General features: G+C 40.2%; 1 protein-coding gene across 6 annotated transcripts in view; it reads right to left on the bottom strand.

Moving 5' to 3' along the window:
- The window catches only part of mink1 (misshapen-like kinase 1), a 32581-nt gene extending 16686 nt beyond the window's left edge, over nucleotides 1–15895 (bottom strand). The window contains exons 1-12 of one of the 6 annotated variants that reach the window (XM_037978975.1): nucleotides 14467–15884; nucleotides 8379–8444; nucleotides 7811–7993; nucleotides 7618–7728; nucleotides 7438–7528; nucleotides 7193–7323; nucleotides 7054–7108; nucleotides 3982–4060; nucleotides 2715–2890; nucleotides 2529–2598; nucleotides 2226–2436; nucleotides 84–191 (exon numbers count right to left, since the gene is read on the bottom strand). In XM_037978975.1, coding sequence (XP_037834903.1) covers nucleotides 84–191; nucleotides 2226–2436; nucleotides 2529–2598; nucleotides 2715–2890; nucleotides 3982–4060; nucleotides 7054–7108; nucleotides 7193–7323; nucleotides 7438–7528; nucleotides 7618–7728; nucleotides 7811–7993; nucleotides 8379–8444; nucleotides 14467–14523 — 1338 coding nt within the window. In that variant the 5' untranslated portion in view covers nucleotides 14524–15884. Of the gene's footprint in view, nucleotides 1–83; nucleotides 192–2225; nucleotides 2437–2528; nucleotides 2599–2714; nucleotides 3463–3981; nucleotides 4061–7053; nucleotides 7109–7192; nucleotides 7324–7437; nucleotides 7529–7617; nucleotides 7729–7810; nucleotides 7994–8378; nucleotides 8445–14466 lie in introns of those variants that run through there. The other 5 variants (XM_025010769.2, XM_037978976.1, XM_025010770.2 and 2 more) reach the window with 5 other exon arrangements.
- Between the last annotated feature and the right edge of the window lie 1029 nt (nucleotides 15896–16924).

Raw genomic sequence — 16924 nt, forward strand, 5'->3', positions numbered from 1 at the left:
ACCAGAGCAACTTCGCTGGCGGACACGCCCACAGCTCGCCCCGATTGGCTGACGGCAGCTCTGCGCGCCCGGTGGTTGGTTACCTGCTCCCTCTCTGCCAGCCTCCTGTCTTCCTCCCGTCTCATATCGTCAAGTCTCCGATGGGGACCCTTTTCTTGCTGCCTCACCATCTCTCGCTCTTTTCTCTGTTGCTGGGAGAGAGGGGTGACAGGAAATGGAGAAATAAGCAGAGAGGCTGTGCTTGCGCAGGAGGTATTAGCCTGCTTATGAGCGAAAGCTCACACGAAAAGAGCTGGAGAAGGAAAGCGCAGAGCATCATTTTTTTTAAAATAATTTTCTCAAATACATACACTTTTTACATCCTAATGTGTGTATGCGTGTGCTGCAAACTTAAAGTGACAGTTTCTAAATTATGACAGGAAGTAATCTACGGTAATGTCGGTCACTGAAACAAAAAGATCTGTTCTTTACAGTGAAACGAAGCCCTCTGATTTGGCACCAAACACCCTTCCTACTCAGCTGTTTGTGACTTTACAGTTGGACAACGGAGCCAATCAAGAGGTCGAAGTACACAAAGGCTGTCCTACTTTACTGCAGTATAATAAATTATTGCGCTATACTTGGAGCAACTATAACTACAGAAGCGCAGCTACGTATCCCACTTTTAAATCCCAATTATCTTCTTAAAGATTTCACAGCTGCTGACATTTTGCTGGCAGCCAACCAATTAGCCGAGTTACGCAGGTTTGTCTTTCAAATTCCTGTTTTATGATTAATGTCCAACATAACATTCTGTCAACTCAACAACTACACGCCAGCTTGAAATCCACTTCAGCTTTTATGCAGAGAAGACATGCAGCAGGTGTGTATTTCAACAGTTTGTCAGCTGCTACAATATTTATTCCATATGTGTGCTTCTGTATGCATCAAACATCTGAAGAAAAACAGGCTTGGCTGAGGGTGAGCATTAAAACAAAACCTGAAGGGATCTGAGATGGGTATTTGTTTCTGCATGAACCTTCTCCCTATAAATGTCAAATCGTTGTCAGTCATTTCTTGGTTTTACATTTCCTCCAGCTGAAGTGTGAAAAAGATTTGTATACTGGTACAGGTGCACGGCAGACTAACACACACGGCCTGCAGAAATGGTTAAACCTTTTCACAGACAGATTATCTTTGTGAGGAGAAGGCCCAAAACTCGAGCCAGTAATACTTTTCAATAACTCAAATGTAGCGGGAGAAAAGAAAAAAAAAGAAACACTCATCTTACCTGATCATTTTTTAATTAATTTATACCAGTGTCGTCAGAAATGAACTTTGAAAAATCTTATTCTATTTAAAACTCTTTCACCATTTATTTCTTTAGAATTACTCGAGTCAGTGAAGCTGACATCAGGCAAAGCTTTACATCAGCCACAGAGTGGAAATAAGTGTGAATTTATTTAGCTTCTTGTGTTTATTGCCCGTGAATTCAACATGTGCCTGAATAAAAAAAACACTATTATTGAAAAATAATAACACAAATTATAAAAGTTAAACACTATTAACATAAAGGAAGCCTTGCCAAACCAGTGGTGTCATTATTAGAAACAAAAAGAGGCAAGTAGTTCAACTACTGAATTATAAAAACAAACTGTATGCATGTTAAGGATCCTTATATTATTATTATTGATAAATGTAGTGAGAAAATCTTAGTATGCAGAGTTACTTAAATGTTGCACATAACTTCACTTAGACACATTAGGATCAATTGTAGGAGTAAATCTTAGACGCCACCACAGTGGGATTTTAGTAAGTTTTAATGGTCCAAATTTAACTAGACGGAAACATTTTTAACACATCAACTTTGTATATATCAGTCAGTTTTGCTTCTTTTACTAATGTACAATAATTATTAATGGTGTCAAGTACCATCTCTTTAAAAGTTATAGGACCTTGAACCTCCCAAATGTGTACAAAGATTTTAAACGAATTGTTTTTTTCAGTTTAATTTACAACCTAAAATCTCAGAAATCTGACAACTAAAAATAATGTATTAGCAGAAAAAAGAGCAGAAAATAAATATGCCTGTAGTCTTATTTCTGTATGCTGATAATGAAAGTAACACCAGAATTTATGTGGCTGTCAATGTGAGAAGAAGTCATGACTTCAACATTTGATTTCTATAAAAACAGCTGCCATGAGTATGAATGTGAAGCTGCAGCAGCAGTTGTTAAAGGCATTACCTCTTCAAGCCGGCGGCGCTGCTCCTTCTGCTCCTCGATGCGTTTTTGCCGGTCGTGCAGCAGCTGCCTCTTGTGCTCCTCGGGGTCCCGGCGCTGGGCTGCCAGTTGGGCCTGCTGCCTCTTGTGAGCCTCTGAGCGCTCCTTGTTTTCCTGCTGCAGCCGCTGGAAGTCTCTCCTTAAGGTGGACTCACCGGGCACGTTGAGGATCGAACTGACGATTGAAATTAAATAAAAGGAAAAAAAAGTTCATGGAGGAAGACTTTCAAGACGGCAGAATACCTGAGAAGAAATAATTGCAATTACCTCGACTCTCGATCATCTCCCCGGTTTTCATCCTCCTCATCACTACCACTGTACTCGTACTCTGTCTCTTCTGCAAGACGGATGGAATAAAGAGAAATCTAAATACTGCAGGAATATTTCCTAAACCATCCCAACACGCTTTCAATTAAAGGCAGCCGATGTTATGCTCCCATCGTGTTTATTTACCCTTTTCTCCCCTCTTCTTGCGCGTCCGGTCAATGTGGTCTTTGAGCTGAATTCGGACCTGCCGCTCAGTGGGCTGGTCTCTGATGAAGGAATGCTTCAGCAGCTGCTCCGTGGACGGACGGCTGTGGTACGTCTTGACGAGACAGCCTTCTATAAAGTCAATAAATTTCTTGGACCTGGGAGGACGGGGGGTTAAAAGGACGATAAACTTGATGGGGACAACGTGAGGGACAGGGAGGCACGAAAACAGCTGAGAGAAACTCTACTTCAACAAACTTCAGAGACTCGAGGACAACATCTCTTTTTGGCAGCTTTCACCCGTCCAGGATTATCTGGGTGTGTCAGTAAAGAGTTTCATGAATTATCCCTTGGTTCACAAAATAAATCTCAGTTATGTGCTTCTTATTCCAAAAACTAAAAACCAGAAAAACAAGTAGCTGTAACTAATCAATAAAGTGAGGATTGTATTAAAAATTTAAGAAACTTTTACTCTAAGATACTAAATTGCAGCTAAACTGTTTGTCAAACAAGTAATTCAACATCACCCGTGTGGATAAATATTAATGTTTCAAAGCAGCAACTAAAGAGTTCATATCTTCACTAAATTAATATCGTATTTTAATCCAATGCATACTTTTTTCTTCCTGTTTGCAAAACTTTTCATCAATTAAATGATGTGTACACAATTCAAATTCAAAGTAAAAAGAAGGCATTGGAGTCTGGATGTTGTAACCTTTACCAAATGAGTCTGAGAAGAAGGAAAGGAAATAGGAGCAAAAACACAGGGTTGGACAAAGAATGCAACAAATTAGGTTTTAAATCTCTCAGCTTTTTGCTCACATTTATCTGACAGAGAATACACTCAGCAAAAATATCCAGCTCTTTCTTGCAAAAGAAAAACTCAGCATTGTTTCCATTCAGTGCTGCACTCGAATGGGTTTTATTTGCATTTAGCCACTCTGTAGTTGCACTGCGAAGAGACCGTCACACCGCAGATTATCGTTCCCCACTCCTTCCCCGCATCAGTGCAGATTACATTTATTTCCTGCTTTAATATCAGCTGAAAGCAAATGAGTAAGTCAAGAAATGTTTACAGTGATGCAATTTGATCTTACATCCTTCTACACAAAAATTACTTCTTGATTAGCTTGCAGCTCAGACAGAATTCATGTTTGGTGTTTTTTTTGTCCTTGCAAATGCTTCATTTCAAACTATGCAGTCTTTCCGGAAATTCAAGAAAGGCTACAAAAGATGGTTGCTTACTCACCATTTCTTGGATTTAAGTTTTGGAGGGGGGTTCCTGGGAATCAGAAAGAGGGCTCTCATCGGGTGCATGTCACACAGGGCTACAGAAATAAAGAAGATTAAAGAGTTAAACCCTCCTCACAATGCTGAGGAACAAAGTAAAAGGGGCACATAAGAACATGTTGGACCATTTCCACTCTGTGTAGTTTGTAAATAATCCAAGGCACCGGTTGTTTATTTATTTATTTATTGTATGCTGAAACAAGGTTACAGCTGTTACCCAATCTTTCCCTGTGCCCCGGGCTAATTGTTAGACTGAATGTAAGCGCAAAGACTGTGAGTCACTGTGTTTTCAGTGTAGGTAGGTAGCTAAACCTGACTGGTTAGCTTTGGAGTTTCACAGTAAATAGGCTTTCATAGCGCAGGCTTCTGGACACAGGCAGTGTGCCTGAGACTGCCTAAGGCGAGGGGGATGGCTTTTTTTTTTCCTTTTAATATCAGCATTTACAGGCCTACATTATACCTGAAGGAACAATCCGAACCGTTAACATGTTCTTCATATGACATGAACTGGATCATTCATTAACACGTTGGCAGCTCTGATCATTTCCTGTCGGCGCAGTTAGACTGCCGACGTCTCTCGTAGCGTTTCATACGAACCTGGAGGGAACTGTTATGCATGTTTCCACTTCTTAGCTCATCAGCTGCACACACAATTTAAAGCTCAGCATTTAAACATTTTTAGCCCCTGAATGCAGCACACTGAAAACTCGAGTTAAAAAAGTAAACAAATTTACCGTCTGAAAATGCAAACCGAATTCTCAAGTGTGTCAAAAGTAGATTAATAATTCATACGTTTAAAAAGAAGCCAGAAAACACCACATGGTTCGACTCTTGTTGCATCTCCATGAAACACTGACACAGATTAAACTCTACTTAAGAATGATGAGTCTCAGTTATTGCAAGTCACATAATCGATAAGCATTTTACGCAGTAAATTCCTGTGTGAATGTAGCAGAATATATAAACTGTTGTCTAAATTCTGTCATGAATATGTTGGTAATAAAGAGCAGACAAGAATCTGTTTTCTCCACGACATTAGGTTGAAGCATATCAAAGCGATGTCTTCTCGTTGGGCGTTTGGTTTCGCAACATTTAAGAAAAGATAAGAAATTAATACAGGTGGCTTTAAATACTTTGTTTTGATTGATCACCTGACAAATGATTCATTACTGCTATTGGAAAAGAGTCTAAAAGCACAAACTCCTTCACTCCATAAAGCCCCAGTAATCAGATGGAGTGAGTAAGAACATGTGCATAATTTATAAGACCAACAGCAGCTCAACAGTCGGCCTGTAAACCCCACTGAATGTCACTCACAGCAGCAGTCTGAGACACTCTGTGGTCCCCATCAGGCATGTGAAAAAGACCTTCAAAAACAGGCAATTTATCTAAGGGACAGTGATCAAAACTTCTGTTTTGAAGAAAAAAATTTAAACTTCATTTAATCAAAATCCAGACAATGCAAATTTATCTCCAAAGACACCTTCCAGCCAGAAACGTACAAATATTTGGACATTATTACTAGTTTAGCCTTTCACCAAAACTGGTGGAAGTGCAGAAAAATACAGTTTAAAACAAGTATCAACCTCTGCTTTAATTTGGACAAGAATTCACATTTGTGGAACTTTTCAGAAATGTACCATTCCTTCAAAATCTTATTAAAAAGTCCAGATAACTTGTTGTTATTTTTTTGGTCTATAATTAAGATCAGCGTTTGGATTAGATTCCAAATGTGACACTTGCAAATAGAGGATGGAGCTAAAAATAAACAAAATGCTGCTAAGGGAGTACAGAAACACAAACCAAAACAAATGCATTAAATATTCTTCTAAATGACAAACATTCTGCAGAAAGCAAATATATGATTATGTTTTTTTTATGCAAAGAGAAGAATTCCTGCAGATAGTTCACCTGAAGGTGCAAACCATTCAAAATCCTCAAGAGACAAAAAAACCTTTAGATTTAACTAAACTAGTTGGGCAAAGCTTTACAGAACAAACAAACGAACAAGGATCACAAAACACACGATGAGAAAAATCCCAGGAGGTCTTTGAGGTGAAGAATAAAAACACTTCTGTTGTGACAAAGTCAATTACCTGATCTGAACCTGACAGAGCTGCATTCCACCTGCAGCAGCTAAAACTCAAAGACAGACAACTCGACATGCAACCTTTACAAGAAACTCCTAACAAAGCATCTCAAAAAGAGAAAGGTTTTTGTTTTACTTTGGCTATAAATCTGAGCTCCTAAAATGGGAGCCTGTGTACAAAGATGTCTGCAATACTTGTTTTAGATTTTATACCTGTATATCAATTACATTTTATTGCTTTGTATCCAACCTACTGTGGGGTCATAAATTGCCAAAATTATGAGCTGTGTCACGATTTATTTTTTAACTGTAAAGAAATACTTAAAATTATGGTTTACCTTAAAAGATCTATTCCTCCTAGAAACTATTTGTCTGTCCAACAAAAACAAAATCTCTTCTTTCATTGTGGGCACTGACGAGTTCAGCTGTCCACAGCAGTCTGTAAAATTGTTTTGCCTCACAGATTAGTTGTGGTGTCCCAAAACACAACCAGGTTTTAAAGTGAACTCCTTAAAGCTGAGATTTAAGGTGGACAACATTCAAACTGTCCATATTAATTAGTTCATGAAGCAAGTATTGGTCTAATTTATTGCAGCACATTAGAGGCAGACGTACTCTGCAGAACCTTTACAAACAGGTCATCAGATTTTCATTGATTCTTTGGATTTGGAGCAAATCTCCAGGCAGACAGATCTCCCCACGAACCGGAGAGAAATCTGTGCAACCAGCCTCAGCAGGCCAACCGCCAGCTCACAGCTACACTCTCTTAATTACAGTGACTCAGCTGTCCATCTGAAGACACAGACAACAAGGCTGCACAAACAAGACACACTCATTCATTAGATCTTTAGGACTGACGATGGGAAATCATCTATTTCTGAGTGGACACAAGTGTGCAATCAAACAGGAAAAACAGGCTTGCAGCAGGAAGTGTGCACTTACGGGGAGCTCCCTCTGCCATCTCTATAGCTGTTATTCCCAAGGACCAAATGTCACTCTGTAAAACAAACAGGAAAGTTTTAATCGTTCATCCCGACAGCGCTGTGCACACATACACACAAGCACAGCTTGTCACGGTTACCCTGAAGTCGTAGGTGGAGTCTGGGTTCTCGTCGCAGGCAATGACCTCAGGTGCCATCCAGTAAGGAGTACCGATGAAGGTGTTCCTGCGTCCAACAGTCCGGTCCAACTGAGCACTCACACCGAAATCAACTGCAGGGGGAGGAAAAAAGGATCAGAGAAGACAAAAGTGCCAAACTCTGAGGAATAATATAAAAAAACAGACAAAACCGAGCTAAACTAGCTCAGCCTTTTAAATCAGCTTACCAAGCTTGACCTCAGCGTTCTCCGTGAGCAGCACATTCTGGCCTTTGATGTCCCGGTGGATAACTTTATGGGCGTGAAGGTGAGAAAGGCCCTGTTCACACACAAAGAAGTCATCTCTGCTCAGTGAGCAGCAAGCTCAGCCGCATAATTGATTTGACGGGTGCAACTACGATTTCCCACCCTTAGGATCTCCCTGCAGATGTAAGCAATCCAGTCCTCCTTCAGAGAGCTGCCTTTCGTGTTTTTCACCAAGTCGGTCACCGATCCGGCTCCACAGAACTCCATCACCAGCTGCGCACAGGCAAGCAAACTCTGTGAGCATTGCTAATGAGGAATGTGTCTATAAAGAACCGGATAAAAGTGGCGAACAGACCCAAAGTTGGTCGTCGTGTCCTGGTGGACTCTTCTTGACAAAGGCACCATAGTACGTGGCTATGTTGCGGTGGTGGCTGTACTTTTTCAGCATGTTGATCTCTGCTTTGATCTCCTCCTCTTCCTCCTCTGTAACATCCATCACTTTGATGGCAGCCAGTTGGCCTGTCTTCACGTGACGGCCCTGATTAAAGAACAAGTTGGATCTTTGTAACAACGATAATTAGAACCTAAAATAAAAAGGTGCACTCGATGTTTCAGAAAATCTGAAGCCTTTACTAATTAAGTGTAGCCAATTGCTCCAGCACACTTTTTTTTTTTTTTTTTTCTTCTTCTTTCAGTCACCACTTCCTAAATCTTATTATGCAGACGGCTGAAATATCTGCCGACACAGCAATTAGTTGAAGCTTATGTCGTCTGGGAAATTAATGTACAAAACTTAACAAAAAACAGACAGTGAAGTGGGCTTTGTGCACGCATTCCAGCTTTGGAAGAAAAGAAGAGCTGAATACAGCTACACATGTAGAGGTCAGGACTGAACTGGATGTAATGCAGACATCAAGGCTCACCTTGTAAACCTGCCCATATGTCCCATTGCCAACAACCTCGACCAGCTCAAAGATCCCCGCTGGATCCTGGAGAAGAGAGATTTATTTCTCATTCAACAAAGAGAGCAAGTTCAGAAAAATCCACAGATGAAACCAATTAGAGACAGCTCTCAATGTAGTTACAATCAACTGTGCTTTAAGAAAACACTTTTAAAGAGTGGAAATTAATAAGATTAAACTCAAATCACATCATGGTTATTTATAAATTTAAGTGGGTGATGCTCGCTTTGTTTAGCTCACATTTACACTTTGATGCCAACTTGAAACGGAGGTTGTGTGTTGTGTTACTTTCAAGTTTCCCGTTAAGAAGTCACCCTCAGATAGTAAAATAGCTGCTTTTGAAAGCCTTTGTATTGTCACAAAGGCTTTAAACAATCCTAAAGACAAAAAACTACCAAAGGCATGAATAACAAAGCAGGTCTAAATACACATTTGTTTGTGTCAGTCCACATGTAACACTAACTTTCTCTAACAAATCAAAAAGCAAAGTTATTATCAATTCATCTCATCTTCTCAAAATCAACTTTCATACTAATTGGTAATTTTAAGTTGTAAACTTGTTCTCTTTTCCATCTCATTTTGGTCTTTTAGTCTGTGAGTCCATTGTTTAAGGGTAGGGGGATGAGGCTCGAGACAGTTTTGTTTTTCTATATAGATGCAGGTCCACACTGACTGGCATCAGCTACATAGAAATGTGACGTCAGTGATCAAAAACTTTCGCTGCTCAATCAAATCAGAGGCCGTGGATGACATTAAAGGTCATCCCTTCTGATCTGAAGAAAGAGTAGCCCTCGGGTTAGCAAGATGGCACACAGAACAAAAAAATAAAAGATGAAAAAAAAAATTCAAGGACAAACTGTAATCTTAGAGACAAGTGGCACATGTGGCAGGGGATCCGAGCCATAACAAACTAAAGCAACATAAGTGGAGGTCAATGATTCCTCCCTCCCTGTCAGCCTGAATGAATATGGCAGGTTTGAAGCTCTGAATGTTACAGAACCGACTTCTTTTTTTGTACTGCGGCTTGAAAACACAGTTAAAGCAATAGCTCACATTTTGAAGTGCGGTTCTATGGAAAAGTAACGAGCAATTAATATCTTGCCTACTGACTGCTCTCTGAAAGACAGCTTGAAGAGATAGTTTTAATTCCAACCAGAATGAAGAGCTAACGGCTAGTCTGAGTAGGGCCAACAACAAAGTGAACTGCTGTTGTGTTTAAACAACCCCAGCCTTAAATTTTTCATAGTGGTTCATTACTGTCAATCTTATATAAACACAGTCAGTCAATCCAGTCAAAATTAAACTCATTCTCCAAATTGAGGCCTTTCAAAAAGCTATCTGCAGCAGGTAAGATATTAAATGTTCATGTCCTTCTCACATAACCCCATTTTAAAAAGATATGAAAAGCTAAACGTACTATTCTGTATTTCAAGCCACTCACACAGTCTGCAGTCAGGAATATAAGTGGGTGTAATCCTCGTGCAAGACATGTTTGATGAGGTCACATGTACACCTCGAACAGAGAGCACCCTGACAAGACGCATCAAATCTTGGTACGGCAACTGTTGTGTGACTGACAGGAAGACCGTGGCAACATCTGAGAGCGCCACCAGGGTCTCCCTCCCCTGTTTGGAGACCCATTTTCAAGGAGATGCAAAAACAAAGCGCTCATTATTATGAGAAATCTCTCTCACCCCTCACATAAGCCGTTTAACTTCTGCTGCACTAACTCAAGGAAAAACAAAATGTGCGACAACTTTATTTCCTAGGCAATAAAGGCTCCCGATTCAGAGCAACGCTCATCTGGAAACAGGTTTTCATTTCAGTCAGTCTAAACTCACTATAGCCAACATTTTCAAGCACAAATACTGCAAATGTGTCTTAATTCTTCTAACTGGAATATTGATCATTTCTCTTTTCTTTTAACTTGGATAGAAGTTGCAACAACTTCAAGACTGCACGGTTTCTGAATTCAAACTATCCTCCTCTTTTGCTCTTAATAAGGCTGAAATGATAAAGTGAACTTAACCTACAAAGACCTTTGCAAACACTGTCAAAGACAAAACTATAAAGTAAACCCAAATATTTTTACTGTCTAAATTATGTCAAACTATATCCAATGTTTTATGTCCAGATAGATCATCTAAACTAAATCTTTCACCCACAAGCTTGACAGAAAGCAGGCGCTTGTATACACTAAATATTTATATATGATGCATAAATATAGATTCTGACATCCTGGATAAAACTTCAGCCTCGTTTGATTTTATGTTCCAGTTGCTGTGAACACACATCTCACTGACACTAATAATGAGTAGGTTGCTACGACTAAATTATGCAACCCCCTCCCCACCCTCCCTCTAGAGATGAGGGAAAATGACAAGCATTTCCACTTTCATGTAATTTCAATATGGCTTTAAGATGATGTGTGGGTGGTGAGACTGCTGCCTTGGGTTTAAAATGTACACCGTGACCTATCCGGCTTTCATCTATATCCAATCATGGGTTTTCAGCCTTCAAAATAAAGATTTTCCTTCAGGAGGAGAGAGAAAAAAAAATGTATCAAGTTTAGAAAAAGAACCATCTGCATGGAAATGACCAGGAACTTGATGCAAATGTAGATATCTCATCTGATGACATTAACGTACTGCACAGATTTCTAAGCATGTTCTGTGTGAAGGCACGAAAGAGTGACGTAAAACAGAAGGCAGGGGAATGATGGTATGGAAGGAAATAATGTAATGATTGGGTGGGTGTTGAGGCAGAGGCGGCAGCTTCACCCACATCCAGCACAGAGAGTGGGATGAGAGGAATGAGCTGAAACAAGGGGAGGGGTACAGTTACAGATCAACAATATCTAACAAATGTAAAAACAAAAAAGGAAATGCAATAACACATCCAGCTGAGGGGAGGAGAAATCTGCAGTTAGTCTGGTTAAACATAAAACATCTAGGACATGATATTCTGTCTGTGTGGGAACATAAACACTGGAAGACAACACAATTATTCTATCCAAATGTTAAGTTTTAATTAAAAAAAAAAAAAAAAAAAGACCCAACATCAGTTTACTCGTGAAGGTCTGAGGGGGAAGTAAACACGTTTCCTGCAAGGGTGCTAACTTAGCTCAGACAGGAAGTCATTCAGGAAAAGTAAAAAAATAAAATAAAAAACGATGTCCTGTCTGTGGTTGCACAGCTGCAGTGATCAACAAAAATCACAATTCAAATCCCCCGAGTATCTCAAGAGATTCTTTTTCCTCTTTTAAAAGCAATTGTTTTTAAATTCCAGGCTTGTGAAGTCATATATTCATTACGGGAAGTAATAGAACTAAAATTAGCGTAATTTCTTTAAGCATATAGTAGCCACTGTGTCAAGTTTTTTTTTTATCCCCCCACTTTTTGTTGTGGTTTTACAATAAAGCTAAAAGAGTCGCACATCTTTTATTAATATTCCAGCGACTCACACTTGTGTTGGAATATTTGAGCCAAACATAACTGCACTCTGTTCAAAGTTAAGAAAACAAAAATCACAAGACTGCGTTTCTCATGGGTTTCATTTCCAGAGGGCTGGTGTTATTTGCTGATCAGCATCCAGCGTTATCACACGCTCAAAGACTTTGCTTGGATACGAAAACAGAACATAAAAGTCTTTTTCCAACAACCAAACAAATGGCATCATGTTAATCCCATCTCTAAAAATGTAACCTACAATGCCTCCTTGTAATAAACGCCATTCTTCAGATGACTTGACTTTATTCCCTGCTGCTGACGTCTGAATTAAGCGTTTTGATTTTGTTGAAGCCTGTGTGCAGTAAGCTGTTATGTAATGTTCAGATTTGTCTGCATTTTGTTGCAATAACCAAGCCCCTGAAATGTCATTTTTCCTCTGCAGAACTTTAAAATGAAAACTAATCTTTAACAAGCGTGTCACTGGCGTTTCCCTAACTGTGTTAGCAAACAGGCGTGACGCACACACGAAGATGCTGCGGGAAACATTTGTCAATATACAACAGGTGATGGTAACACCCAGTGTGTTGCAAAAAGCAAACAAAAGGCAGAAGAAGAATATTAGGTTACGCACACAGATGCTGACTTTCATATATTAAAAGTTTTCTGTGCAAATGTTCCACAAGAGAGACATACATGTATGTTCAATATGTTTCTGTGACTTCCAGGATGTACATAGCTTTTGTTAGAAAATGACAAACTGAAAAACTAACTTTTGTTTCTGGTGAAACTCTAAATGGCACCTTTTAGATGGTCAATTTCCAAAATCACAAGAACACTTTCACACTTATCTTTTGTGGGTGATGGCCAAGTAGATTTTGGTGGAAAGAAAAAGAAAAACTCAAAATGAAAGCAAACAGAATAGACGCTGTTTAAACTGTAGTTTTCCTTTATAAAAGGGACTTCTGTTTGATCAGTTGTTCAAAATTGGAGGACAAGATGCCAAACCATCTAATAGACTGGATTCAATTAACCAAATCTGAGTAGTTAGAAGACTGGAAAGTTATTATATGTACGCAGGACCCTGTTCTACATGACATGGTGTCACTCAGTGCATTACACTGTAAATAAAGTGCTTTTAAAAAAAAAAAAAACTGTAAAGCAATGAAAAACAAAAAAGGCTTTAAGATTATTCTGATGCAACATGGGGACACAGGGAATTCTCAAACTGTGGTCCAAGTACCACCGGCACTAAGAAGACATTTTGATATAAACGCCTAAACTTTTACAAGTTCAACACCAAGATGGCTGCACGGTGGAGCAGTTCCAACAGGTCTGACTCCCAGATGGGTTCTCTCAGCGTGGCGCTTTATACGTTCTGTAGGTTACAGGTTGACTCTAAATTGTCCTTAGGGTGTTGGTGTGAATGGCTGCCTGAGGTACGTGGCCCTGAGGTGGACTGCTGACCTTTCCAGGAGTCCCCCGCCTTTCGCACAGTGATCGCTGGAGACAGGAACAAGCTCCCCCCCGTGACTCGGGAAGGAGAGGCAGGTAAAGAAAAAGGATGGTTGGATGGGTGCTATAATGGTAGAGAGTAATCTTCTAATGTAGTGCTCATTATGATGTTCGGGGAACCACTACTGTAAGATAAATTAGTCTTAAAATCATGAACATTGTGAGTTTTCTTTTTACCAATGGTTTCCCAAATAAATACTTTGTGATGCAGAATTTCTTTGCCCTACAGGACAACTAAACATTTATAGCAGCACCATGCTCTATAAACTACCTGAAATTTGAGCTTGTTCTTTAATTTTTAAACTCTACACCCTCCAAAAAAAAAAAAGGTTGACAGGGAGTCCGCCTAGCCTCGATTTACGGCTAGTCTTGTGATCGAGAGGAAGTATCAGAATAGTAGGCAGCAGGGCTCACTCATTCTTTGAAAAGTTTCCTGCTTGTTACAGGAAAAGAGGTTAAAAAGGCCAGGTAGGTCCCCCAGTGAAAGATAATAATAATAATAACAATAATAAAAAAACAAACTTATTTTTGCCATATCCTCAATAAAGTCTGACAACAATGACACCACCGCAATTAAAGAGGTATATTTAAAAGCAGAAGCAGGTGGCAAATCTGCCATTAAGAAATGAGCCTACAAAAAAAAAAAAAAAAAAAAGAGATCGGTGTAATAAAATAAAGATTATCTCATCACGTAGTGCGTTTATGACAGAGCACACAGGAGAGTGTCAGGTTTTCATAACCAACCCTGAATGAGTCAAGGCTATTTAAGGCTTTGGTTGTTTCGGTGAAGAAATCAGAAGAGATGATGAGATGTGTGTGATTTCAAACCACACAGCTGCCTCCATCACAGGCTGGAGAGAGAGAGAGAGAGGGGTAGGGGTGTGTGTGTGTGTGTGTGTGTGTGTGTGTGTGTGTGTGGTGGGGGGTGTTTATTTCACCTCAACTTTGTTGCGTGGGCTGGAAGAAAACTCAGATGACATAACATTCAAAAAGAGTCTGTCTGCCAGGACTTGCACGACTAAACTGCTGCACAGTTATCTCGCAATAATAATAATGATAATGATGATGATGATGATGATGGTACTCACCCTCAGAGCTGCCAGGTCTATGTCATCCAGGCTTCGTGTGGGGGCGTTTTCAGACATGGCTGGCAAAACTTAGCCAGATTTTATTTTTCCCCCCACAAGAAGAGCTTGCCTTAAACAGGGTGGATGGGGGGTAAGTTAGGTGGCTATTTCACCAGGCTGTGCAGATCATGCAGGGGCTTTTTCCAAATAAAATGATCAGACCAGCAAATCCATCGGAACAAGGCAGCCGCCACAGACGCACCCAGCTCGGCTAGCTTCGCGTCAACTCCGACCAAAACCTCCAACGGTACCAAAAAAAAAAAAAAAATACAATAAAAATTAAAAATAAAAAGTCTGCCGCAGAGTAGGACCGAAACGAGTTAAAAGCGTCCCAGCTGGTCGGCCATTACCTAACAAGTGTGGGGTTTTGAACGCGGTGCACCTTCGCTGCTGTTGAACACCTTGCTGCGTTCAATTTGGACATTTTCCGTCGGAAAAAACAAAACTCACCGACAAGATTCCGAAAAGATAAAATAAGAATAATAATTAAAATAAACAGCTAGCAGGTGGGTTTAATGTCCCGGAGGAACATTCCTAAATGTGCTGATAACAGGAGGAAAACGAGCAGCGCAGTGTGTGTGTGTGTGTGTGTGTGTGTTTTTATAAAGAACGCAACGTCTGATGTGATGGCGTCCGGGTCCGTCCGCACCAGAACCAGAACCGACCGTCAGGCTGTCATTATTAGCCCTACATGGATCTGCCTCCACCGTCGGACAGAAGCCTGTGTTTTTTTTTCCTTTTTTTAAAATAAACGCCTCGTTTGACATGCAGCTCCTAGTTGTCAAACTTGTTCCCACGATTTCCCCTAAAAAAATCCTTCTCCCCCCTCTTCCTCCTCCTCCGGAGCTCAAAGTAATCAGAGTAAACCGACTCAGGTGCGTGCGTTCTCTCTGCCGCTCGCTCGCGCGCTAGCTAACGTAGCTAAGCTAGCAGGCTAAGCTGTGCTTTCCAGAGGGGCGAGAAAAATAAAAACAAAACTTTCCTTGCTAATCCATTTTCTGTGTTGACAGTCGCGCCTAGCACCGCCAACCTTCCGGGGAAAAACACACACACACACACACACAGACAGGCGCCGTAACGGTCACGATATCCGCCGGAACCCCCGCGAGCTGCAAACCTCCGCCCCTGTGAAGTCCGGCTCCGCGCTCGTTCCCCCGGCGAACCGTTTTTCTCTCCGAGCCGCCCGACGGACCGAGATATGGAGCCGTTCCTACCTGCCGACAAGACCAAAACTTGTTATTTCGCCATGTTTTGCCTCCCGAGTCCAGTTATGGCATGCCAATGTATCATATAATAGATATGCGGTGGGGGGTGCGTCAAAGCAAATGTTTATAATTAAATTCTCTCTAGTCAAAATGAATATTTTAGTTATCCAAAAATACTGGTTGTCACAATCGACATTTTAGATATGCCAAACAGTGTTTTAATTAGGGCGTGACGTCATTTCCGCCAGTCACCTGTTTCGTTTTGGGTTTTCCAGATCCTGCATCTGGTGCCAAAATGCAGTGTGAACGCTGAGCGCTGAATGACTTGGCGCTCAGCCGTGTGACCCGTTCTGGCAAAACGAGTCCCGGTGAGAAGTTGTTTCAACGTTAGGTTGTTATCGTTTCCAAGTTCTCCGTCTCAGAAAGCTTCAAAACGAGGCGCAGTTTGTTGAACTTTTGGTGGTTTGTCGCCTGGCCTGGCAACAAGCTGGTTTTGTTTACAGGAGTGCCTGTTTAAAAACTCGATTCTTATTGTTGTGGAGCCATTTCATCAGGACTTCCAGCCGTGTATTTAAAAGGGGGAATGCTCAGGCTTCGCAATGACACCAAATGTTATACGAAGGGATTTCCGTTCCCCACAAAAGCCAGCCGAGAAAAATGATCAATGTCAGGAAATTAAAGGGTTAGTGTTAACCACATATATGTTATATGAAAATATCATATGTATGGACAATAATATGCTGTTTTATGTACTGAGATCGCTAGCTGGTGTCTTTATGGGCACCATCAGTTAAAATAAGCAGAAAAAAGCTAAAATCTGCAAAACAATAGCTACAAGCCAAAATAATAGCTAAAGGTTGAAATAAACAAAGCAAAAGGTAAATGCTAAAATGAGTAAAACAGTCGCTAAATTTTTAAATTAGCGAAACCATATTTAAAAGTTAACATTAGCAAAACTGTAGCCAAAAGCTAAATGTAGTGAAACAGTAGCTAAAGTTACTGGAATAGGATTCTCACGAAGAAAAACTCACACTTTAGAGATCCACAATCTTGTTTTTTAACCAGTCAGAGATACAGGTGCTGGTCATAAAATTAGAATATCATGAAAAAGTAGATTGATTTCAGTAATTCCATTTAAAAAGTGAAACTTGTATATTATATTCATACATTACATACAAACTCATATATTTCAAATGTTTATTTCGTTTAATTTT

Source organism: Kryptolebias marmoratus, linkage group LG13, assembly GCF_001649575.2.
Source record: "Kryptolebias marmoratus isolate JLee-2015 linkage group LG13, ASM164957v2, whole genome shotgun sequence".
Taxonomy (NCBI): Eukaryota; Metazoa; Chordata; class Actinopteri; order Cyprinodontiformes; family Rivulidae; genus Kryptolebias; species Kryptolebias marmoratus.